At 42.4% G+C, this 26143-nt stretch overlaps 2 protein-coding genes and 1 non-coding gene across 5 annotated transcripts in view; 2 read left to right on the forward strand and 1 right to left on the reverse strand.

Annotated features, from left to right (window-relative positions):
- The window catches only part of LOC112394732 (uncharacterized), a 25747-nt gene extending 7251 nt beyond the window's left edge, over positions 1-18496 (reverse strand). The window contains exons 1-3 of one of the 3 annotated variants that reach the window (XM_024737646.1): positions 18164-18496; positions 2330-2411; positions 220-258 (exon numbers count right to left, since the gene is read on the reverse strand). In XM_024737646.1, the coding sequence (XP_024593414.1) occupies positions 220-258; positions 2330-2355 (65 nt within the window). In that variant the 5' untranslated portion in view covers positions 2356-2411; positions 18164-18496. Of the gene's footprint in view, positions 1-208; positions 259-2329; positions 2412-18163 lie in introns of all 3 variants that reach the window. The other 2 variants (XM_024737645.1, XM_024737648.1) reach the window with 2 other exon arrangements.
- Positions 8374-8446, forward strand: TRNAR-CCU (transfer RNA arginine (anticodon CCU)). Its single transcript has one exon. It is a non-coding gene; the product is annotated as a tRNA-Arg (tRNA).
- Positions 18497-18937: 441 nt separating the features above from the next.
- Positions 18938-25372, forward strand: NDUFA6 (NADH:ubiquinone oxidoreductase subunit A6). The gene is made up of 3 exons (XM_024737575.1): positions 18938-19098; positions 24338-24453; positions 25162-25372. Exons 1-3 carry the CDS (start codon positions 18963-18965, stop codon positions 25291-25293), a joined length of 384 nt encoding a protein of 127 aa, XP_024593343.1. The 5' UTR covers positions 18938-18962; the 3' UTR covers positions 25294-25372.
- Positions 25373-26143: the final 771 nt, after the last annotated feature.

Here is a 26143-nt window from a genome sequence, read left to right on the forward strand (position 1 = left end):
CACACACACACACACACACACACACACACACACACACACACACACACACGTCCCACCTGTCAGTACCAGGTCCTCCACCCTGACCCTGAGTCCCAGAGACACTATAACAGTCAGGGAAAAGGGAATATAGAACCCTATTTTCCCGTCCTTGTGGCACCAAGTGAGGGGTCCCCTTTCCTGGTCTTTCGGGGCATGGTAACAGGCCCACCTAAACTTTACCTCTCTCTCTGGCAGCACAGACCAAACACCATTTTCAGTCTAAGAAGAAAAGATGGCAAGAGTCAATGCATCACATAGACCCAGGGTCCTGGTGTTCCTTTACTCTGTGGCTTGCAGGGATTGCAATGGGCTAGAGGCAGTTGGGGGAATGGCAGGACCTCCACAAGCAGGGTTCATCCAGGGGAGAGCCTGCTGGTCACAGCTGGAGGCTAAACTCAGGATGGAGTGGGCTAGCACTAGGAGCTTGGAAAATGCTCAGGAATTTCTCCCAAGACCTCAGAGCTCCAAACAAAAGCTGGTTTCAACGTCCTCAGAGCTGGAAAGGTAGGTCCCAGGGAATCAGGATGGGAAATGCGGGGTTGGGAGAGGATTAAGGAAAAAGGTATAGCTCTATTAAACATTTTGTGTAAAATGACCCCAGGTGTAGGTGGCTAATTATAATAGTAAATAAAAATGATTTAAAACTACGAACAGTTTAAAGTATTTTCTGTGTTACACAGCATTTTGGGAATAATCTTGGGAGTTCTGGGGGAGATTCCCTAGCTGCCTCAGAAATTCCCTCTCTGTCTAGAATCCCACCTTCAGTGTCAAATTGCATATAAACTGACACTGTGGTACAGTCAAGGTCTCCAGGGTGAGGTGGACCTCAGTGTGGCCTGGTGAGCCTCTGTTTCCCAAGTGAGTTCCCCATTCTCCACAGGGACTATTTCGTTTTTATTGTTTGTTTGTTTGTTTTTTAGATGTACGTCGGCCTCTCACTGTTGCGGCCTCTCCCGTTGCGGAGCACAGGCTCCGGACGCGCAGGCTCAGTGGCCATGGCTCACGGGCCTAGCCGCTCCGCGGCATGTGGGATCTTCCCGGACTGGGGCACGAACCCGTGTCCCCTGCATCGGCAGGCGGACTCTCAACCACTGCACCACCAGGGAAGCCCCACAGGGACTATTTCGGAATCTCTCTTTAAACCTCCAGCCCCTCCTCTGCCTTCCTTACCTTCACCAGGGAACACACGCGCTACCAGATGGGTGTTCCCTAGACTTTCTGCCACCAAACTCACCCATCCTCTGCTTCTCACAGGTCATTTCCTCTTCAGGGGAGGAGGCTGCGCGCCCCTCTCTGGGGCTAGCCCCCTCTCGTACTCCATTCACCTGGTCTTCTCATAACCTGGGTGTTTGGAGGTCCCCTCTCACTTGTATATTCATCCTTTCCTTTTCTGGCTCCTTCCTATCAGTATTTAAACATATCACTCACCTCTTCCACTAAAAAAAGAAAGGTCTTCTCCCTGAACCCATATTCCTTCTCCAGATACAGTCCTTATTGTCCCCTACCCTCCACACCAGTCTCCTTGAGAGAGCTGACTGCAGTACATGTCTTCACCCCTCTTCACCTCTCCCTCGCTCCACAGCCCACTGCAATGTTTCTGTCCCCATCAACCTCTGAAGCCTCTCTCACCAAGGTCACCAATATGCTCCTAGTCACCAAATCCAGTGGGCCTTTTTCGGGCCTCAGCTCACTTCCCCTCTCTGCAGGGAACTACAGCACCTCCCTTCATACTGAATTACCTTCTCTGAGAATACTGCTACCAGTATACTCAACAGTAAGCTTTTTAGTTATTTATAACTTGGTGTGAGCAAAGTTATCAGGCTTTTTCTGAGGGAAGGTTTGGAGGAGAGAACATGAGTCCTGAGTGAGAGAAGAAGAGGGGGAAAGGGGGAACGTCAAGTAGAAAGGGATGCAGGACAGGCAGGCTAGGAGTCGTAAAGACAATTTTCACCTGCTTGGGTGGTTTATTGAGCACAACCTTTTGAAACTGCTTAGCAAATCTACCAACCCTGATGATGTTAGTGATTTGCAGAGTATCCTTTGACCATATCAGTGCACAGGCAACCTATTCACCTCCCCTCAGGCTCCAGGACTGAGACTGGGAAGGGCACCGGAGCCCAGCTAAGTCTGGCAGTCCAGTGCGCAGCCCCTCCCCTCACAGGAGAGCGCTGTCTGTGTGTGACATCATGTCTTAGGGGGCTTTATGACAGGACAACCTCTCCAACCTTGGCCAGAGTAGCTTGTCATTGCCTCAGGGTGGCTTTAAATCCCAACCAGTCAGAGAAAGCACCTTTGTAGGTATCTCTTTTGTTCCATTCAATGCCATCAATGCTGCCTGAGCACCTGCAATGTGCCAAGCTCTGTGCAAAGCCCTGTAGAGACAAAGACACAAAGACACAAAGGTGTATAAGACTCAGTCTTGTCACATAACACAATAATCTTGTTTTTAAAATAAAAAACAAGAACACAGCCTGACCATTTCTAAGTGTAATCCATTTATTCAACCAGTGTCTGCTGAGCTTTCATTCTGGTCCAGGAATAATGCTGAGGGGATAGAAATGTAAATAGGACACACAGACTGCCCTCAGGGTGCTTGAAGAAGTCAAATAGCATCTTCTGATTCAAGACAATAGCTTTTATACCCTCCCCAAATTACTATAAATGTAACTAAATAATAATTACAAAACTATGGTGGTTAAAACTGAAGAATGCCTTAGTTTCACATACACATGAAATATTTACCAAGAAAGATCACATTCTCAACCATGAAACAAGCCTCTATAATTTAAAAGATTTAAGTAATTTCAAGTACATTCTTTGACCACATGGAATTAAATTATAAATTAGTAACAGAAAGATCCTAGAAAAATCCCCAAATAATTGGATACTAAATAACACACCTTTAAATAATATATGTGTATCAGATGTAGAGAACAAACGTATGGACACCAAGGGGGGAAAGTGGCAGGGGAGGTGAGGTGGTGGTGTGATGAATTGGGAGATTGGGATTGACATGTATACACTAATATGTATAAAATGGACAACTAATAAGAACCTGCTGTATAAAAAAATAAAATAAAATTCAAAAATAAATACATAAATAATATATGTGTGAAATAGGGAATTCCCTGGCAGTCTAGTGGTTAGAACTCTGTGCTCACTGCCAAAGGCCTGGGTTCAATCCCTGGCCAGGCAACTTAGATCCCACAGGATTTGCAGTGCAGCTAAAATATATGTGTGTGTGTGTGTGTGTGTGTGTGTGTGTGTGTGTGTGTGTGTATACATATATATATGTATATATATGAAATAAAAAATCAAAAGGAAAGTTAGAAAGCATTTTGAACTGAAAGAAAAGAAAAAATATCAAAATTTGTGGGATGCAGCTAAAGCAGTACATGGAGGGAAATTTATAGCACTAAAAACACCTATATTAGAAAATAAGAAATGTCTCTAGAAAATAAGCTTATGGTTACCAAAGGGGAAAGAGGGTGGGGGAGGGATAAATTAGGAGTTTGGGGTTAGCAGATACAAACCACTATATATAAAATAGATAAACATGGGACTTCCCTGGCAGTCCAGTGGTTAAGGCTCCGCACTTTCACTGCAGGGGGAGTGGGTTTCACTGCAGGGGGCATGGGGGTGTCAGGGAACTAAGATCCTGCATGCCACGTGGCACAGCCAAAAAGTAAAAAAAAATTAAAAAATAAAAAACAAGGTTCTACTGTATAGCACAGGGAACTATAATTCAACATCCTGTAATAAACTGTAATGGAAAAGAATATAAAAAAGAATATGTATAACTGAATCACTTTGCTCTACACCTGAAATTAACACAACATTGTAAATCAACTATACTTCAATAAATAATTAAAAAAGAAAATAAGAAATGTCTCAAATCAATGACCTCAGTTTCTACTTTAAGAAACTAGAAATGGAAGAGCAAATAAAAGCCAACGTAAGCACAAGAAATTTTAAAAATCAGAGTGAAAAGAAATGAAATAGAAAACAGACAAAGAAAAGAAAAAAGTCAATAAAACCAAAAGCTCAACAAAGTGTACAATCCTCTAGATAGACTAGATCAGGAAAAAATGAATAAGATGCGAATTATCAATATCAAGAATGATAAAGGTGACTGATGCAGATTCTATAGATACTAAAATAAGGGAATGTTATGAACAATGCTATGCGGATAAGTTTGACAACGTAGATGACATGGACAAAATCTTTAAAAGACACAAAGTACCAAAGCTCATGCAAGAAGAAATATATAACCTGAATAACTCTATATCTATTAAAGACATTGAATTTATTTAACTTTCCCACAAAGAAAACTTCAGGTCCACATGGCTTTACTAGTAAATTCTACCAAACTTCTGAGGAAGAAATAATACCAATTCTACACAAACTCTTCCAGAAAAAAAGGAGGAAATACTTCCCATCTTGTTTTATGAGGGCAGCATTATCTGATATCAAAACCAGACAAAGATGACATGAGAAAACTACAAAACAACATCCCTCATAAACATTGATGCAAATATTATTTACAAAATCTTAGCAAATTGAAAACAACAACATATAAAAAGATAATACATCATTACCAAAGGAGTTTACCCTCGGGAATGCAAGGTTGATTCAACATTCAAAAACCAATCAATATAATTCACCATATTAATAGACTAAAAAACAAAAATCATATGATTATCTCAACAGATGCATAAAAAACATTTGACAAAATCAACATCTGTTCCTGAAAAAAATCTCCCAGCAAACTAGGAGTAGTTAGAACATCCTCAACCTGATGAAGGACATCTATGAAAAACTTAGAGCTAACAATATACCCGATGGTAAAATACTAAAGGTTTTCCCCTTAAGTTCAGGAATAAGGCAAGGATGTTCGCCCTCATTGCTTCTATACAACATTGTACTGGAAGTTTTAGACAGTGAACTAAGTTGAGAAATAGAAGTAATTATCCCTTACACCATCGGTAAACCTACCACACTCCTGAAAGGGGCAACGATGTCAAAGAAGAAGCATAATATCAGACTTCCCTTACCATGCTTAATCTAGTCCAGTAACCAACCTAAAATCTGATTTATTATCACTTGTTGATTTTTTTCCTGAAGTCAAATTGTATACTTTTAGTAACAGATTTCTAGAGTCAGAACCTCATGACTGCGATGATTCAGCCCTTTACACGTATAACTTACAAAACTACTTGTGTTAACATTCCCTCATCAATTTATGCTGCAAATTGCAAACGAGACAAAAACCTCTCACTTGCATCTATATCATAATTTTGCTCATTGATTATACTAATGTTTTTCAAATTTGATACAATCAGCCATTAAATGATGATCACCTCTTTCAATGAACTACAAAGATTAAAATTTAAAAATAAAAGAGAGAAGTAAAAGGTAACCAGATTGGAAAGGAAGAAATAAAACTGCCTTTATTTTGCAGACAACATGATTGTGTATAAAATCCTGTGGGATCATCCAAAGAGCTACCAGAGTTTTTAGCAAAGTGAAGGATATAAGATCAATATGTAAAAACCAATTGTATTTGTTGTGAACCTAAAAGTGCTCTTAAACAAATGTATTAAAAGTCAGTTGTTCATAGCACTGAACAATTGGGAATTGAAATTTTAAAAATATCATTTATTATAGCATCAAAAATATGAAATACTCTGACAAAAAATATGTGGAAGATCTGTACACTAAAAACTACAAAACATTATTGAAAGAAATTAAAGACCTAAATAAATGAAGAGATAAACCAAGGTCGTGAATCAGAAGATTCAAAATTATTAAAATGTGAATTCCACACTCAAATTGATCTATAGATTCAGTGTAATCTCAATAAAATTTTCAGCAAACTTTTTTGGTAGTTGAAATTGATATGCTGTTCCTAAAGTCCATATGGAAGTGCCAACGACCTAGAATTTTGAAAAAGTAAAGTTGGACAGTAATCAAGACAGCATGAGATTGCTGATGTCAAGACAGATGGAACAAAATAGAGTCTAGATATAGACCCATATATTGTCAGTTGATTTTAGACAAAGGTGCAAATGCAATTCCTTGAAGTGAAGGAAGCCTTGACCCTTAAATCATATAATTTTAAATTGACTTAATGAGGCAAAAGTGACACCAAGCTTTCCATATGTATACACATCCTGGTTAAGATTTTTGAACGTAAAGAACAAGAAAACATTAAGGCAGGAAAAAAAAAAAGGTTACCTAAAAAGAAAAAAGAATCAGAAATCAGAATGGCATAAGAATTACCACATGAAATACTAAATGTTAAAGGACAGTGTAGTCATGTTCTACAGAGTTTTGAGGGAAAATGATTGTGACTCAAGAATTCTATGCTGAGCCAAGTCAGCTTTCGGTGTCAAGACAACAGAAAGGTTCTCAGGAGCCACTAAGGCCAGACATCAGACTGCCATCTGTGTACGGTGCCTCTCTCTTCTACCTCAAACAACAGAGGTAAAAGAAAGTAGATCTTTAAATAGATCCATAATAGCGCTGGAAAGCAAAATGTGGTACCCTGTTGAACCAGAAGCCATAAGGAATCTCTCAGAAATGGAAGGCAGGCAGGATGCGGTTGACAGAGGAAACCAAAGAACAAAATACAGGCAGGAGAACATCACTGTGAGAGGCAGAGAGTCCCTGGGAGTCTCTGTCCGTCAGAGTGACAGATCTGGGGAGCAGGAGAGAAACTTATTGGGATGATTGGTTTGGGGATTCATGTGAAGCAAAAAGATGATGACTTCCTCTCTTTCCCCACCTGTGGCAAGCAGACAGAAATAGATGCATCAACCACCAGGTGAGAGCGATGATTGTGAGGCCCCTTGCTGGATGGCTGGTAACACCCAGCAGGACTGGGGACCCCCATTATCCCAAAGTCTAACCATAAGTGTACCCTGCCTAGCAATGTCTTATCCTGACTCCACAGAGACTAATGCCACTTCACAGTAAATAAAACCATTCAAAGAGAATCCATCAGAGAATCTCAAAGACAGACTTGAGCACTTAGCCAGAACTTGCCAAATATTTGAGGAAAACCAACAGTAGAAAAGAGAGGCACAATGCTATACAAACAAAAAAAAAAACTAATGACTAAGGAAAAGAGTTAATAGAAAAAATAAAAAGAGACTTTAAAGTAAATATTAAAATCCTCAAAAAGATAAAAGAGGATATGGCACCCATAAAAGTGAATTGTCTATTAGGGAAAAGAAACAGCTACAGTGGAAATAAAAATAGAGCTGGTGTGGGCTTCCCTGGTGGCGTGGTGGTTGGGGGTCCGCCTGCTGATGCAGGGGACACAGGTTCGTGCCCCGGTCCGGGAGGATCCCACATGCCGCGGAGCGGCTGGGCCCGTGAGCCATGGCCGCTGAGCCTGCGCGTCCGGAGCCTGTGCTCCGCAGCGGGAGAGGCCCGCGTACCAAAAAAAAAAAAAAAAAAAGAGCTGGTGAAATATCGGCTTCCCATTAAGGCTTTTCAAAGACTTAAAAGTTTCAGCCGTGAGGGAGTAGCTGGTATTGGATTTACCTTTGCACAATAAACAAACATAAAAGGGGACAAAATACATTCAACTACTTTTAGGCATGGAGAGCAACCAATGCAGATTTTCTCCTGAGGGTACTTCCCTAAGTGTGACCTGGAGTGGTCGAGCCAAGACAGGGAGCAGAATTCTTACTGGGTATAAGAGGCAGAGCCTGGGGTTTAGGGCTGCTAGTGTCACAGAATTTGAGGGTCAGGGAAGTGAAGTGGAGGTAACCATAGGCAAAGAGCCTGAAAGGTCTGAGTATAGATGTTCGAGTCCTTGGCCAACTGCTGGGCTGAGCAGATAAGACAGCGCAGCATACAACTTCAGGGAGCTGAGAGCACATGGGGAAATTCAGAGTCACATAGTGCTGGATGACACTGGAGACTGGGCCTGGCCAAAGTGAAGAGATTTTGGTGCATACTCCAGGCATTCAGTTAAGACTCCAGAAAAGCATCACCCTAGGAATAAGGACTGCATCTACAACTATGGGCAAAACTAAAATAGTTCCAATCAACTGAAACCTAAATTCAAGCCTCAAATCCTGCCAAAACAAAACTTGATGTTCCTTTTTTATTTTTTTGTGGTTTTAAAAAAACGTTTATTTTATATTGGAGTATAGTTGACTTACAATGTTGTGTTAGTTTCAGGTGTACAGCAATGTGATCCAGTTATACATATACATGTATCTATTATTTTTCTTGATATTCCTTTAGAGAAAAATTAACATAATCTACAACATATCCATGATGTCCAGCTAACAATAAAAGTTACTAAACTTTGGGACTTCCCTGGTGGCACAGTGGTTAAGACTCTGCACTCCTAATGCAGAGGGCCTGGGTTCAATCCCTAGTCAGGGAACTAGATCCCACATGCATGTCACAACTAAGGAGCCCGCCTGCCACAATTAAGGAGCCAGCAAGCCGCAACTAAGACCCAGTGAAACCAAATAAATAAATATTTTTGTTAAAAGTTACTAAACTTATAAAGAAGGAGGAAAAATTAACTGATAATTAAGAGAGAAACAGTCAAAGAAGTTGACCCAGGGATAATCTAGATATTGGAGTTAGCAGATAGGGACTTTTAAAAATGGCTATGATTAGCATGTTAAAGAAAATAAGACAAAAAGATAGACAAAACAGATGAAGATCTAGAGTAATTCAACAGAGAATTCAACTCAGTAAAAAATCAAATAGACACTGTGGTAGGACAGCCTCTAAGATAGTCACTAATAATCTCCACTTCCTAGTATTCATTTGAGTGTGGTCTGGATTTATTGAATAAATTTGGTAGAAGTGAGATGTCACTTCCAAAATAAGTTTACAAAAAAGACTGTGGCTTCCATCTTGAACACTGTGCTCACTCTCACTCTCCGAACACTTGCTATGGGGGAAAACAGGTGCCTTATAACGAGGCAGCCCTGTGGAGAGCCCCAAGTGATGAGGGCCCAAGGCCTGCCAACAACCATGAAGTGGATGCCAGCTCACACTCTTCCCCAGCCCAGGTGAGCCCTCAATGATACCACAGTGCCAGCTGACGACCACCTCATGAGGGACCTTGAGCCAGAGGCACACAGCTAAGCCTCAGCTGGATTCCTGGTCCCTAGGAAACCATGAGATAATAAATGTTTGTTGTTTTAGCTGATAAGTTTTGAGGTAATTTGTTCATAGCAATAGATAATAGACACTCTAGAACAAAATACAATATCTGACATTAAGAACTCACTGGACCAAATGGGTTAACAGCAGACACAGCAGAAAATAGAATTAGTGTGGGGAACAGGTACAAGATGCTTTGTGAGCAACAAATGCTCTGTTCTCTGATCCCCATCCAAAGGTCTTGAGTTTCTCTTAGGGTCTGAATATACATACACATACTATGTGTAAAGCATTCTATGTTCCCTGTTAGGAAAACTCAGCAGTATAAAGATGTCATTTTTTTGGGGGGGGGCCACACCCACAGCTTGTGGGATCTTAGGTTCCCCCACCAGGGATTGAACCCATACCCTCAGCAGTGAAAGCACAGAGTCCTAACCACTGGACAGCCAGGGAATTCCCAAGATGTCATTTCTATATTCAATTATAATCCATATTCAATGCAATCTCAATCAAAATCCTGATGATATTATTTTTTTGTTTAGTTGTTTCCAGTTTTACTGAGAAATAATTGACATACATCACTGTAAAATTTTAATACATACAGCATGATGGTTTTATTTACATATATTGTGAAATAATTACCACAGTAGGTTCAGCTAACATCCATCTTCTCATATAGATACAATAAAAAGAAAAAAAATTTCTCCTTATGATAAGAACGCTTAGGACTTACTCTTAAGAACTTTCCTATGTATCATAGAGCAGTGTAAGCTACAGTCATGTTGTGTATTACATCCCTAGTACTCATTTATCTTAAAACTGGAAATTTGTACCTTTTGACCTCCTTTCTCTAATTCCCCCTCTCTCTACCCGCTGCCTCTGTGACTTTGGGGTGTTTTTTTTTTGTTTTTAGATTCCACATGTAAGTGAGATCACACAGTATTTTTCTTTCTCTGTATGGCTTATTTCACTTATCATAATGCCGTCAAGGTCCATCCATGCTGTTGCAAATGGTAGGATTTCCTGGTTTTTCAAGTCTGAATAATATTCCATTGTATATTTAGACTACAACTTCTTTATCCGTTCATCCATCAGTGGACACTTATGTTGCTTCCCTGTCTTGTCTATTATAAATAATGCTGCTATGAACGTGGGGATGCAGATATCTCTTCAAGTTGGTGTTTTCATCTCCTTTGGCTACATTCCCAGAAATGGAATAGCTGGATTATACGGTAATTCTAATTCTTAATTTTTTAAGGATCCTCCATAGTGTGTTTCATAGTGGCTGTGCCAATTTACAATCCCACCAACAGGGTTTCCTTTTCCTTTCACAACCGTGCCATGATTTGTTATCTCTTGTTTTTTTGATGATGGCCATTCTAACAGGCATGAGGTGATATCTCATTGTGGTTTTAATTTGCATTTTCTCAATGACTAGTGATGTTGAGCATCTTTTCACGTACCTGTTGGCCTTTCATATATCTTCTTTGGAGAAATGTCTATTCAGGTCCTTCACCCATTTTTTAATTGGGTTATTTGGTTTCTCTGTTCATTTGTTTTGCTACTGATTCTTTACATACTTTGGATATTATAACTAAAATAAAGGAGAAACCTTGAGAGTAGCCAGAGAAAAACAAATCTAGGACCTATATGAGAAAAATCAATTTGAATGACAGCTAATTTCTCATTAGAGGCCATAGAGGCCAGAAGGAAGTGACACAATACTTTTCAAGTGTTGAAATGTCAATCCAGAATCCCATATCCATTGAAAATATCCTTCAGGAATGCTGGGGGAAATCAGGAAATTCTCAGATGAAGGAAAACCAAGAGAATTTGTCACCAACTGATAGGCTCAACTGACTTTTTTTTTGGAGGTAAAATTGGTATGTTACATTTTATGAGTTTCAGTTGTACAACATTATAATCTGATATCTGTATACACTACAAAGTGATCACCACCAAAAGTCTAGTTACCATCCATCACCATACAATTGACCCTCTTCACCCATTTCGCCTACCCTCCAGCTCCCTTCTGCTCTGGTAATCACCAATCTGTTCTCTGTATCTATGAGTTTGTTTTTGTTTTATTTGCTCATTGTTTTTTGCTTGCTTTTTTTTGTTTTGTTTTGTTTTTTAGATTCTACATATGAGTGAAATCATATGATATTTGTCTTTCTCGAGATCCATCCATGTTGTCACAAATGTCAAGATTTTCTTTTTTCCTTTCATTCTTTTCCTGTTTTGTTGATCTGTCTGTCCGTTTTTTATGCCAATACCATACTGTTTTGATTATTGTAGCTTTTAACTGAATTTTGATAAGGGTGCAAAAGCACTTCAGTGGAGGAAAGCTGGCTTTTCAACAAATGGTTCTGGAGTAATCAGACATCCATAGGCAAAAACAAAACCCCTCAATCTAAATCTAACAGCTTATATGAAAATTAACTCAAAATGGGCCATGTACTTAAATGTAAAACATAAAACTCTTAGGAAAACAATCACAGAAAATCTTCTGGACCTAGGGCTAGGGTTCTTAAATTTGACACCAAAAGCACAGTCCACAAAAGGAAAAAAAATTATAAATTGGCTTTCATCAAAATTAAACACTCCTGCTCTGTGAAAGACCGTGCGGAAAAGATGAAAAATCAAGCTACAGAGTGGTAGAAAATGTTTGCAAACCATGTATCTGACAAAGAACTAGCACCTAGAACATATAAAGAACTCTCAAAATTCAACAGGTAAACAATTTAATTAGAATATGGGCAAAAGACATGAAAAGCCATTTCACTAAAGAAAATATAAGATGGGAAATAAGCACATGAAAGGATGTCAACATCACTAGCCATAAGTGAAATGCAAATTAAAACAATAATGAGCTATTCCTACACATCTATCAAATGGCTAAAATTAAAAAGTTGCTTCACCAAAAGCAGAACAGGAACTGGGTCACTCATATATTGCTAATCAGAATGCAAAATGGTACAGCTGCTCTGGAAAACAATTTAATAGTTTCTTACACAATTACATACATACATGCAACAAACACATAACCCAGCAATTGCACCCCTGGGCATTTATACTAAAGAAATGAAGGCTTGTGTTAACACAAAAGCTGTACACAAATACGTACAGTTTTACTTATAATAGCCCCAAACTGGAAACAACCCAGATGTCCTTTAAGGGGTGAATGGTTAAACTGTGGTAAATCCATACCATGGAATACTACTCAGAAATAAGAAGGAATAAACCACTGATACATATATCAACCTGGATGAATCTCAAGAGAATTATGCTGAGTGAAAAAAAAAAAATCCCATCCAAAAGGCTGCATGCATACTGTATGATTCCATTTATAAAACATTCTTCAAATAACAAAATTATAAAAATGGAGTCCCTTTATTAGGGAAGGACTAAGGAAGGAAAAGGATGACATGAGGGATCCTTGTGGTGATGGAAATATTCTGTATCTTGATTATATCAATGTCAAGTTTGACATTGATTTAATCAATGTCAACATTGATTATATCAATGTTGCAATACAGTACTATTGTTTTACAATATGTTACCATTGGGAAAAACTGGGTAAAGGGTACGTCTGACTTTTCTGTGTTATTTCTTATACATGTGAATCTATAATTATCTTAAAAGTTTAATTTAAAATGTGTAGCATAATACAGGGAAAATTATAAAAGCTGCTTTCCCTTCCCTACAGGGGCCAGAAAGAAAAGGCTGAGTATAAGGCGTGTGGCTGTGTATCTTGGCCCTGATGGATCAATTCCTGATACCTCCCCGTTGCTTTTGCTTCCATCTTGGGACCCCATGATCCCATATACCACTGGAACCCAAAACACCCTCTGCTCAAATCTCTGACTCTAAGGTGGTGGTCTCAGGAAGAAGGATGCAACCATTTTAGATAGAAAAGCTTTAAATCAAGGCCAAAAGTGGGGTGAGAGGAGGGATGGAGTAGAAGAACCACCGAACCCACGTAAAAAATTCTGGGAGCTGGGACTTCCCTGGAAGTCCAGTGGTTAAGACTTTGCCTTCCAGTGCAGGGGGTGTGGGTTCGATCCCTATTCGGGGAGCTAAGATGCCACATGGCTCGAGGCCAAAAAACCAAAACATAAAACGGAAGCAATATTGTAACAAATTCAATAAAGACTTTAAAATGGTCCACATCAAAAAAATCTTAAAAAAAAATACTGGGATCTAGTTCTCACTCCACTACCAACAGCACAAGTATCTTAAATGCTGAGGTCTTCAATTCAACCCAATTTAACATTCACTGGGCACCAACGACAGTGGCGAGAGGTGGCTAGGGGTAGTGGTTAGTCCTTAACCTATATGTACATCAATGTCCCCTACCAAAAAAAAGTAATATTCTTTTCTACAGAAAATTGAAAAATTTGGGTTAAATTGAAAATCTTGGGTTAAATGTTCATAAAATCACCTTTAGAAATCTCTATTTGTATTAATCCATAACATATAATATAAGTAAAAAATGGGGGCTTAAGATGCAAACACAGCATCTAGGCAATGTCCTGGGTGCATTCCAACCCTCCCACATCAACAAGACTACCACCCTCCACTGGTTCTTGGTCACTAGGATATACTCTGTAAATGTGTTGTAGGGATTGAGGCTAAAGAAAGTTAACGGGATTCTCATAATCTGATTAGTAGGCAAAGGAAAGAAAACTGACATTTATCAAACATCTGTGTGAAGCAGACACTCTTCCAGGCGCTTCATAGTATATACATTATCTCATTTAATCCTCTCAACCCTGTGTGGCAGCCATTGTTATACCCATTTTACAGATGCAGAAACCAACGTTCATGGAGGAAAGGTAACATGCAGGTTGTAACTGATATCAGGGACTGACAATACATTTTTTTCACTATATGCTACATTGCCTCTAATTTTATAGAGGATATTTATTTTCTGTACTGTGCCATCCTGTCCAATTTTCTAAAATCATTGTTTTTAATAAGGACAAATAGGGTTTTTTCCTTTTTTCAGGTGATGAAAGGAAGAAGGCATTATTAAGGCACACTGGACTTTACACATTTGAAAAATCATCAGACCTTTTTTTTTTGGCTGCGCTGTGTGGCATGTGAGATCTTAGTTCCCCGACGAGGGATCAAACCCGCGCCCCCTGCATTGGAAGTGCGGAGTCTTAACCACTGGACCGCCAGGGAAGTCCTGAGACCATTTTTTTCCAACAGCTTTATTGAGATATAATTTTCATACCATAAAATTCATTCCTCACCCATTTTTTTTTTGTTTTTTGTTTTTTTGGGTTTTTTTGCGGTACGCGGGCCTCTCACCGATGTGGCTTTTCCCGTTGCGGAGCACAGGCTCCGGACGCGCAGGCTCGGCGGTCATGGCTCACGGGACGAGCCGCTCCGCGGCATGTGGGATCTTCCCGGACCGGGGCAGGAACCCGTGTCCCCTGCATCGGCAGGCGGACTCTCAACCACTGCGCCACCAGGGAAGCCCCATTCCTCACCCATTTTAAGTGTACAATTCAATAAATTTTAGTATATTTACAAAGTTGTACGCTATCACCATGAACTAATTTTAGGGCATTTCCATCAGCCTAAACAGAAACCTTATGCTACATTTACTCCTCATTTCTACTCAGCTCACTAATCTACTTTCTGTCTCTATAGATTTGCCTTTCCTGAACCCTTCATACAAATGGTATCATACTGTATTGTTGTGTGTCTATCTTCTTTCTCTGAGCATAATGTTTTCAAGGTTCATCCTGGCTGAAGAGTTTTCTATTGTATGGATGTACCATATTTTGTTTATCCACTTAAAAAATTTTTTTTTGGTATATCCAGTTGATAGACTTTGGGGCTGTTTCTACTTTTTAGCTATTGTGACTAATGCTGCTGTAACAATTCACATACAAGTCTTTGTGTGGACAAACCTTTTCATTTCTCCTGGGTAGATACTAAGATTGGAATTGCTGGATCATATATAGTTAAGTCCATGTTTACCTTTTTAAGAAACTGCCAGACTGTTTTCCAAAGTAGCTGTACCATTTTACATTCCCATCAGCAATGTATGAGGGTTCCAATTTCTCCATGTCCCCACCAACACTGACTATTGTCTGTTTTCTATTTTAGGCATTCTAGTGGGTGAGAAATGGTATCTTACGGTTTTGATTTGCATTTACCTAATGAACGCTGAGTGTCTTTTCATGTATTATTGGTCATTTGTATCACTTCTTGAGAAAAACAGCTATTCAAAGCCTTTGCCCATTTAAAAAAAAAAAGCCTATTTTTTTAAGAGCAGTTTTAAGTTCACAGAAAAACTGAGTGCAAAGTACAGAGTTTCCATATACCCCTTGCCCTGCCCACCCTCCAGCCTCCCCCACTACCAACATGCCCCATCAGAGTGCTATATTTGTTGCAATGGAAGAACCTAGATTGACACATCATTGCCATCCAAAGTCCACAGTTTACATTCGGGTTCACTCTGTGGGTTTGGACAAGTATATAATGACATGTATTCACCATTATAGCATCATTCAGAATGGTTTCTGACCTAAAAACCCTCTGTGTTGTACCTATTCATCCCTCTTTCTACCCTAGTCCCTGACAACCAATGATCTTTTTATTGGCTCCATAGTTTTGCCTTTTTCTAGTATGTCATATAGCTAGAATCATACAGTATGTAGCCTTTTCAGATTGGCTTCTTTCACTTAGTAATATCCATTAAAGTTTCCTCCATGTCTTTTTATGACTCATTTCTTTCTAATGCTCCATAATATTCCATTGTCTCACATCCTGAAGGCCTTCTTTGTGGCTTCCAACTTCTGACAATCATGAATCAAACTGTTATAAACATCCATGTGCAGGTTTTTGTGTGGACATAAGTTTTCAACTCATCTGGGTAAATACCAAGGTGTGTGATTACTGGATTATATGGTAAGAGTATGCTAGCTTTTTTTGTTTGTTCGTTTTGGGGTTTTTTTGGCTGCCCCTCACAGCATGTGGGATCTTAGCTCCCAGACCAGGGATCGAACCCAAGCCCCCTGTGGTGAAAGCACGGAGTTTTAACCACTGGACTGCCAGGGAAGTACAGAGTATGCTAGTTTTGCAAGAAACTGCCGAACTGTCTTCCAAACTAGCTGTATTCCCACCAGCAATGAGAGTTCCTGCTGCTCTACATCCTCATTAGCATTTGGTGTTGTCAGCTTTGCTTATTTTTATATTGGGCTATTTTTTTTGAGTTGTGTCTTTTATATATTCCAGATACAAGTCCTTTATGGAATATACCATTTGCAAATATTTTCCCCCAGTTGTGAGTTGTTTTAGAGACCTTTTTTTTTTTTTTCAATGAATAAGAATATTAAACACTAAACTCATGACAGTGGTTACTCCTAGAGGAGGCAGGAGCATGAACCAGGTCACAATTACACAGGTGGGTATCAGAGGTAGAGCGCAGACTCTGGAGTCAGCTACCTGGGTCTCAGCCCAGTATTGTCAAGTAACTTAGCCTCTGTGTTTCAGTTTCCTCATCTGTAGAATGGGTATAACAGCGCCTATCTCACAGGTGTGTTTCAAGGCTTAAACAAGTTAATGTGCCTGAAGAATGTAAAACAGTGGTTACCAGGAGCCTGGTACACGTTACATAAATGTTAACTGTACTACATCTTCTTGAGGTGGGTACTGAAGTTCAAAAGTTCCCATGCTACCATGCTTTATCACTTACATATGTTACATGCTTTTTTAACTTTTGGGGAAGGCTTTTATTCTTGGTTCCTGTTTCTTTCCACTACCCCATCTCACAGTTACCACATTTTTATATTTCAAAAGTTCTTTCTTAACTAATATCTAGTAGATGCCTTTAACATCAGGCTATAGATACATTGTCTCATTTTGTTTTATCACCTCAGCTCTTTTTTTTTAACATCTTTATTGGAGTCTAATTGCTTTACAATGGTGTGTTAGTTTCTGCTTTATAACAAAGTAAATCAGCTATACATATACGTATCTCCATATCTCCTCCCTCTTGCATCTCCCTCCCACCCTCCCTATCCCACCCCTCTAGGTAGTCACAATGTTACAATCTTTCTTTTCATGCATAATTCATTTAAATGTACAAATGCATTTTAAAAAATAATACAGGGGAAAAATCCAATTTTTTACCCTTTAAAATGGGTAAGACTGGGCTAGATGCAGGGCCATCCCCCATGCTGGCTGGGGTTCCAGAGCTAAGCTCAGCCCTGACCGCTGCTGCTTCCCCAAAACTCACAAAGTATCTATCAACTGCATTTTCAGAAATGACCAGTGGACTCCAGGCAGGAGTCAGTCTGGGGCAGAACCTAAAATGGCAAGTGACCTAGGCTGCACCACCTCACTTTCTTCACCTGTAAAATGGGGATGCTAACAGTACCTACCTGATCTATGAGATTAACTAAGACTAAGTAGAAAATCTACGCACGGCCTGACATGTTGTTAGCTGTTATTTTTCCCTTTACCCTTCCAGCCTCCCCTTGATGTTCAGAGATATCCTCAGTAGAAAAATGCTGGGAAAGGGACTTCCCTGCTGGTCCAGTGCTTAAGACTGTGCTTCCACTGCAAGGGGCGCGGGTTCAATCCCTGGTGGGGGAACTAAGATCTCTCATGCCCTGCAGCAAGGCCAAAAGAAAAGAAAAGAAAAATGCCAGGAAAGAGAGAGGTACCCAGAACGGACGATCTAAGGTTCCTTCCAGCTCCAAAACTCTGGGCTGTTTTTCATAGAGATCCAGAGTTTGGGATGAAAACGTCCCCGTCTAAAATGGGGCTGATGATATAACCCACCTCCCTGGGCTGTGGAGAAGGGCCGAGAAGCTCAGAAGCTCAAGGCCAGGAGAGCGCTTTCACGGCTCTACCTCGCTTCAAAAGAGTTGGTTTATAGGGGGAAAAAAGTTATTGCGGAAAAGCCGCAGAGGTGCCAGGCCAACGCCACAGCAGCCCAGGCGCCATTACTTGCCTCAGCAGGGCCCACGGCCCGTGCGCGGAAGATCCACGACGTGCGTGCGGATGGGCGCTACCACACTAGCGCCCGGGGCAGTTCGCGGGCGTGACGCAGTGGACGCCAGACAGCAGGCACGCGCCAACTCACGGCACAACGGCTGGCCTGGGCCCGAGCGCCCCCTGGCGGCGCGGTCGGGCGACCGTTAGGACGTTCAACGGCCGAGTGTAAGATTCCGCAGGTGAGCCAGCGCAGCCTCCACCTGCCTCTCTCACACAGAGAGGGAGAGAGGGAGAGAGGGAGAGAGGGAGAGAGGGAGAGAGGGAGAGAGGGAGAGAGGGAGAGAGGGAGAGAGGGAGAGAGGGAGAGAGGGAGAGAGGGAGAGAGGGAGAGAGGGAGAGAGGGAGAGAGGGAGAGAGGGAGAGAGGGAGAGAGGGAGAGAGGGAGAGAGGGAGAGAGGGAGAGAGGGAGAGAGGGAGAGAGGGAGAGAGGGAGAGAGGGAGAGAGGGAGAGAGGGAGAGAGGGAGAGAGGTAGAGGAAGAGGGGGAGAGGGGGAGACAGGCGGAGGGGCAGAGAGGGAGAGAGAGAGAGAGAGAGAGAGGAGGAGGGAGGGAGTGGGAGTGGGGACGGAGAGGGAGAGGGAGAGAGGAGAGAGAGAGGCTTCTCAGCCAATCAGAGAGCCCCATAGCGGTTCTCCCGCCCACCAGTAGTTTAGGGGCGGGACTTTAAGTTTTAGCCAATGAGAAAAAAGATTTGTCCCTCGGCCGGACTTACGGGTTGAAACGGGGTGAAGTTGGGAGGTGGTTTCTTTCGCAAGATGGCGGCGAGCGGCCTCCGCCGGGCTGCTGCAGCCAACACCTTGGTGAAGCCCATTTTCAGTCGGGACATGAACGAGGCCAAGCGGAGGGTGCGCGAGCTCTACCGCGCCTGGTATCGGGAGGTGCCGAACACTGGTGAGAGGCAGCGGCGCACGCGGGGCCCCGGAGGCAGCCACCCAAGGTCGCCGCCGTCCCGGCCTCCCATTTCTGCCGGGCCGAGCCGAGGTCACCAGCTTGGGCAGAGGTGATCCCGAGCGCTTCAGGGGAGGAGGGTCACACGAGCCTTGGTGGGCCTGACCTGGCGGCGGCGGCGGCGGCGCCAGGGTCAGACCAGTCGTGCTCTGCGTCGGAACCGCACTGCTAGGGCGCCCTTGCCCTTTTGTCCCCCGTAATTCTTCCCGAACCCCTGGGAGGGAGAGCAAGGACTGTCACTTTATAGATGAGGCAGCGGAAGCACGTAGAGACGAAGTGATCCGCGCAAGGCCCAGAGCCAGCCCCTGGTGGATCTGGAACCCAGAGTCAACTAGAGTTCCTGAATGTGTTTACAGACATCCATTAGGTTATATAAACAAAGGGGCAGTGGGATTTGAGCGATCATCTGGTTCCCACATCCCCCACAGAGAAAGAAGCAGAACCGGAGCAGGGAAGTGACTTTCCCAAGGTCATCCAATAAGACAGTGGTGTCTTTTCCAGCCCCTCCGGGTGAGGTGCCTCCCTCCCCAGTCTCCGAAGTCTTTTTACCTAGTGCCACAGGCCCCTAGTATTCCTTAGGAACTCCTTCCCCTGCCCCCCCAGAACCCCTGTCTTCGCTTAGATGTCAGAGAACCAATGTGTTCACCCGAAGGATTAAAATATAAGCTCCCCGCGTTCAGAGACTTTTTTCATCTTGGCATCCCCCTCAGCGCTGCCCAGTGTACCCGATGAAAGAAAACTTGGGGAAAATCCCATCTGAACTGTCAAGGGCAGTACAGATGTCAGGGACTGTCGATATTTGGTAATTTTGTTGATTTGATTTAGTGTGTTTCATCGTGTTTTTAAGTGAGCTGGAGCGCCATAGCACCCCTTAGGGTGCCACTTCCTTGCCTGTGTGTGAGAAGAGTAGAATGTGGTGGTTACATGGACTTGCCTCCACTTTCCCCTTAGTAGCTGTGTGACCCTGAGCAAGTTGTTTCATCTCACTATGCCTCAGTTTCCTCATCTGTAAAATGGTAATATATAGTACCTTCTTCAGAGAGTTGCTCTGTTGAATAGGTGAATGCATCTAAAGTGCTTAGGGTAGTGTCTGACACTTAGACACTCATTAAGTGCTGGCTGCTACTGCTGTCTTGTTATTATTGTTACTATTATGTGTAGGCCTTACACTCCGTGCAGAACCCAGCTCTTTAATGTACGGGAGCTGGGTCTGCTCCAGTGTCACTTGTCCTCAAGCTGACTTTTTGAGAGGTTGCCCATGACCATAACTTAAGACCCACAGGATACAAGGGAGGGAGAAACTGGAGTGATCCGGGCGGTTCAGGGACTACAGATTTACATGCCTTCAGGGGACAGATGGGGAACAAGACCCAGATGGCAGAAAGAATAGTTGGCAAAGGGTAAAAATCAGTGACTGAGTTGAGGATAGAACCCAGGTATCTAGCTCGTTCAAAATCAACACCCTCCAAGACTTTCCCTCAAATACTGTTTGAGAAGATAAGCCCACAGTCAGAAGGGTCCTGAGAAGAGGAGAAGGCAGGGGGTTATAGGAGCCTGTAGAGCAGGGGGAGGTTGGCGGGGGGGTCAGTGGGGAGGATCAGTGATCTGTAGCTTGTCGTTTTCTCAGGCCTGTGTGTACACTGGTGTCATGACATCCATCATTGGGGATTCCAGCTGAGGATCCAAACTAAGGACTGGGAATAAGTAAAAGTATTGGTAATAACTAACATTCATTGAAATGCATACATATGGCCCAGCACTATGCTAAATGCTTTACATTGCCTCATTTTAGGGTGGGTTCTAATCATTTCCCTGTCTTACAGATGAGAAAACTGAGGCACATAAACTTGTCTCACTCACACCGTTAGTAAGTGGAAGAGCCAGACTTCAGACCCTGATTGTCCAGCTGTTACACTTGGCTCAGCTTCTGCTGTAGTTTTCCCTGAATCTCACGGGAGCCAGTTATGCTGCGCTTGTGGAACAGAGTGCCATTTGCCTGGGTGGTTGCCTCCGCATGGGAGCACAGACGAAACTGCCTTGGATTCCTTCCTTTGAAGAAATACTACATGCTGCTTGCTGGTTACAGCACAACAGGAGACCTTCTATAGAAACTATTCATTTGTTTAATTTCCATTTCATTGGGTACCTCTTGTACTACAGGGTCAGTACTGGGTGCCTAGAGAGATATGAAAGTGACTAAAACACAACCCTGCCTTCCAGGGTCTTATGGTCTAGTCAGGAAGATAGGCATATATAACCAGATCATTAAAACCCAAAATGTAATAGAGGTATGGGAAGTAAGTGCTGAAATTTTTAATAGTTAACATCAGTATCAATGCTTTACTGTTTATAAGATGTTGTCACTTGATTTTCGCCACATTCTTGTAAAGGAGTTAGGTAAGAGGTTATTGTCTTCCCTACGTTGTAGATGAAGAAATAGACTGAGGAGGCTATACCCCAGGCAAGGTCCTAGTTCATGATGTGTGGAGACCTTACCCAGCTTGTTTGACCCCAGATCCCATGTTCTTTTTTCATCACACCATGCTGCCTTCCCATCTAAGGATCTCTCAGCACTTGGTATGAATGCTACCAAAATGAATTGGAGCAGACGGCTGAGAACCATATCAGTGTCATCCTTCCTAACCTGTCAGAGCCTCCCTGACTCAGAAAAGCCTTAACAATAACTTGAAAACACACAGACTATGGAAGTCACCTTCATCCAAAAGGGACACTTCCATATCTTCTTTTTTTGCCTCTCAGATTTTTTCAAATCGAAATTAAAATATGCAGGATTCGAAGATTAAGCCAGGAGTCTTTGAGTTGAGAAAGAACAGTTGGAAATGATTTACTCCAGGGCTTCTCAGCAGTGACATTTGTGCTGGATAATTCTTTGTTGTGGAGACTGTCCTGTGCATTGTGGGATGTTTAGCAACATCCCTGGCCTCCACCCAGTGATGCCATTAGCATTCTCCCCCCTAGTTGTGATAATCAAAAATGCCTCCAGATGTTGCCAGATGTCCTGGTGGGCAAAAATCGTTACTGGTTTGACAACCACTGATTTAGACCAGAGAACAGTTCAGTGGGCTATAGCTTAGGCTGTTCCTGTTTGCCTTCCTGCAGCCTTTCTCACTGGTGGAGGGGGTGTGTTCAGGGGGTTGAGGTGGGAGAAGGATGACTAGTACAAAGCTATGAATTTGCCTCTTTAGAGACAAGGATTCTTAACCTGGGAAGATGGGCATTCAGGGATCCGTGAACTGACACTGTAGGCAAAACTTTGCATTTGTGCCTGTGAATGTTTTCCTGAGGAGAAGATTCATACACCCAGTGCGCTGGTGTGTGGTTCAGGAGATCTTGTGGAATGGGAGTCGGTGGATACCAGCTCCCCCAGTATGCACAGAGGCACCTCGCTTTTCTCTCCCAAGGTTGGGCAGGATTCTAATATGAAAATGCAGGAAAGGTAAGCACTGATAGCAGGGGAAGATTCTTCATACTCCTTTCCTTAAAAGAGCACAAAATTGTAAATTAAAAACCAATAAGCAGCCTGGATTCTAGGCCCATGTTTGCCAGGGACCAGTAGTCTGACTTAAGGCAAGTCCCCACAGTCCTCTAGTGGTAAGATTCTAAATTCCAGGATCCATATTAGTTTGCATTAATTTGTGTCTCTGTCTTCTTATGGTCCCTTTGTTTGCTCTTTTCTAAAATTCCACATGTGATACTGTGGTGTTTAACAGCTAACTCTCTGTCAGGAAATCTAGATTTATAGTGTTTACCACTTTCAATGATGTAAATACTCCCACCACGGTTGATTTTAAGCTATCAAAGTGAAGTCAGTGACGGCCGATTTGGGAAGAGATGTGTATAATTGGCTCACCATGGCAGCCTGCTCCAGCACACCACTGGATACTGAGTTCTTTCTCATGTGATCCTCCGTCTTCTCTGTTAACACTTACCTACAAAGCTGGGATGCAGTTTCTCCTACTAGATTTCTGCTCTTGCTTATTCTTTGGTTGAATCAGCCTGGCATGATCTCTTCCTCAGCAGAAGCTTTATTTTTCTATTGCCATCACTAAGTTATGAGTATAATTAAAGATTCAAACTTTGTTGTTGATTAATTCAGTCACTAGATAGCCCTCATGGTTTTCAGAGCTGGTTGTGATAGTTCCATAGACGAGAGTGGACATGTCACAGGAATGGCCACACCACAGGGTATCCTCACCAAATGCGCCCACTGCTCTTCTCAACCACAGTGCTCATTCTAGCCTGTGAGCCTTGGTTATGCTGTCCCCTGAGCCTCGTGTGCCCCTCTTCTGTCCTTATTCCACCTACCACACAAGGCCCTGTTCATGTCCTTGCCATGAGCAAATCCACTGAAGTCCAACTGCCAGAGGATGAGAATAAAAACACCTAATTTTCAAAGGACATCTATATGCCTTGTCCACCTCCCAGGTCACTGAGTCTGTGCCACTATTTTAGCACTCAGTCAGGGACTGCTGGATACTGTGATTTTAATATTTGCACTCATGGATTTAAGACCTAGAGAGCAGGAGCTACATCTTAAACTCCTCTCTCTCCTCCAGAGAACCTAATATGGTAGTAATCGTTTGCTGGATTGACGCCTTTCCCTACCTGCACGCTCAGCAGTCTCCCTCAGCTCTTAAGCTTGCGTGGTACACAAGCCTCCACCGCGCCACTGCACGTTAACTTCAGCCATGTCATCTGTCAGCTGTTCCATGGAGTAATGACGCTAACATTTATTGAGAGCTTATTCCATGCCAGGCACCGTTCTCTCATAGAATCCTCACAACAGCTCTGTAGTTATATGTGCTGTTGTCATCCTTACTTCACTCACAAATAAATACACTCAGGCGTAGAGAAGTGAACATACACAGAATCATATAGCTGATAAGTGACAGAGCTGGGATTTGAACCCAGCTTGTTCTTGAACTGTGCTATACTGCCTCTTCAAATGCAGTGGGCTTGTCTCCCCAAACAAATACGCTCTTTGAGAGCAAGTGCCGTATCTCACGCTTCTTCACATCCTCAAGCACCTAGCTTAAGGTCAGGCTAGTATTTGGTGAATGGAATGAATGGGCAACCTATGTGTTCAATGACTAGCCGTTGACTCAGTTTTTTTAAAAACATGTTTTAACCATCTCTACCCTGAATCATGTTTTTTCTTTAGTGCATTTATTCCAGCTAGACATCTCTGTGAAACAGGGACGGGATAAAGTCCGAGAAATGTTTATGAAGAATGCCCACGTCATAGACCCCAGGGTGGTTGATCTTCTAGTCATTAAGGTAACTAACTCTCCCTGACTGATTTAAAGAGCAGCCAATTTGTCCAAAGCTTCTCAGTCTTCTCAGATGAACATTTTATCTCCAGGTTTAAAAGCAACTACTAGGTCAGCAACTGTTACATAGTGTTTCAAAGGAATAGTTCAACCTGGAGGTTCTCACCTGGTTAAATAGATTATAAGATTATTCAAGGGAAAATCCACTGGGGCTTACATTTTAAAACTAAAAACAGAGGAAAGTTTGAACTCTTCTTGAACCTCATCCCTGGAAGTTACTGCTTCACCTGGTTGCCAGTTTTCAGCTAGAAGAGCAGGCCATGGAGTCAGATCCTGGGCCTGATTCTGTCTCTCTGGTCCGTCTCATTGGCGTCAGTTCAGCATATGGGCCAGTAAATAACACGGAAAGAATGTTAAGCAGGAATGTAAATTAAGCCAGTCAGGTTAGGCAGTCGGGGCAGAGGCCTGGTGACCTAAAGTCTCCTCTTGGAACCAGTCAGCCAGAGAGTTAAGGAGTATTTGAAAGGTCTCAGAATTACTTAGTCCAACCACCTCATTTTCCAGATGCAGAAAGTATGGTCTAGATGCAGTATGTTACTTGCCCAAGGTCACTCAGCAAGTCAGTGCCAGGGCAGAGAATCGAGTCCTGGCCTCCAGTGTTGTATTCCTTTCACTCAACCACTCTGACTGAAGACCTCTCCCCTCACTTGTGCAGGGAAAGATGGAACTGGAAGAAACAATTAAAGTGTGGAAGCAGCGGACACACGTTATGCGGTTTTTCCATGAAACAGAAGCACCAAGGCCAAAGGATTTCCTGTCCAAGTTCTATGTTGGGCACGACCCGTGAAATCTCTCAATGGAAAAGTGCATGTTGATATTTAAATATTTTAGAGCACAAATAAACTCAATATATGATGGTCATTTCATGATAGAATTCCATTGGTGAACCAATGAGAAGCTCTACTTCTGCAGTCTCACTTTTTGTCTGAACAAGTTGAACACACCGCCTGTTCTTTCCCGTCTCCTGAAGTGTGGTGTTTCCAGTAAATTAGATTCTCTTTTCTCAGAGCCTTGCATGTTGGTAAACAGGAATGGTGAGGCCATCTGCTCAGAAACTGCCGTTCTGGGTGTGATGCTGGATGGCTTTGTTAACTTAGCTGTTTCTACAGCCCCCAGGATTGGATATTTTGGTGTAATGGCACAGATTATCCAAAACTAGCCAGCTCTTGCTACTGGAGGAGGATCCGAGCAGCACGAAGAGGCCCAGAAGTAGAGCTGACAAGCTGGGCTGTTTTTCCCTGGGTTCTGAAGAAAATGGCTGCTCAGAGGCCTAACCCCCTGTCTGCAACAAGCACTGGTCCTAAAGATGAAATTAACTTCCTTGTCAATCAGGCATCCTGCTAGGGGACACAGCTGTTCGGTGCACGCACAGAAGTATTCCCTTTGCAAATGGAGTGTGGCTCTAGCGATAAGAATAAATCTTGACCCAGGTTAAAGACCTGATGTGTTTGCTTTGGATGGTAGTCTTCTCTGTTCCTTCCCTGGACAGTCTAAATGCTGGAGAAAGGGGTTCAGTATCTATAGGTACAGTCACCCTGATGATTCCTAAATTTTTCAGCACCAGCAACCCCTTTATTGTTATGTTTTTTTAACATCTTTATTGGAGTATAATTGCTTTACAGTGGTGTGTTAGTTTC

The sequence above is a fragment of the Neophocaena asiaeorientalis genome, unplaced genomic scaffold (assembly GCF_003031525.2).
Source record: "Neophocaena asiaeorientalis asiaeorientalis breed wild unplaced genomic scaffold, Neophocaena_asiaeorientalis_V1.1 scaffold242, whole genome shotgun sequence".
Taxonomy (NCBI): domain Eukaryota; kingdom Metazoa; phylum Chordata; class Mammalia; order Artiodactyla; family Phocoenidae; genus Neophocaena; species Neophocaena asiaeorientalis.

Excerpts from the sequence above, each read along its gene's own strand:
- NDUFA6 (XM_024737575.1), top strand. The coding sequence starts at position 18,963 with ATGGCGGCGAGCGGCCTCCGCCGGGCTGCTGCAGCCAACACCTTGGTG. Across the intron at positions 19,099-24,337 it reads TCGGGAGGTGCCGAACACTG|TGCATTTATTCCAGCTAGAC; the intron begins GTGAGAGGCAGC and ends TTTTTTCTTTAG. Across the intron at positions 24,454-25,161 it reads TTGATCTTCTAGTCATTAAG|GGAAAGATGGAACTGGAAGA; the intron begins GTAACTAACTCT and ends TCACTTGTGCAG.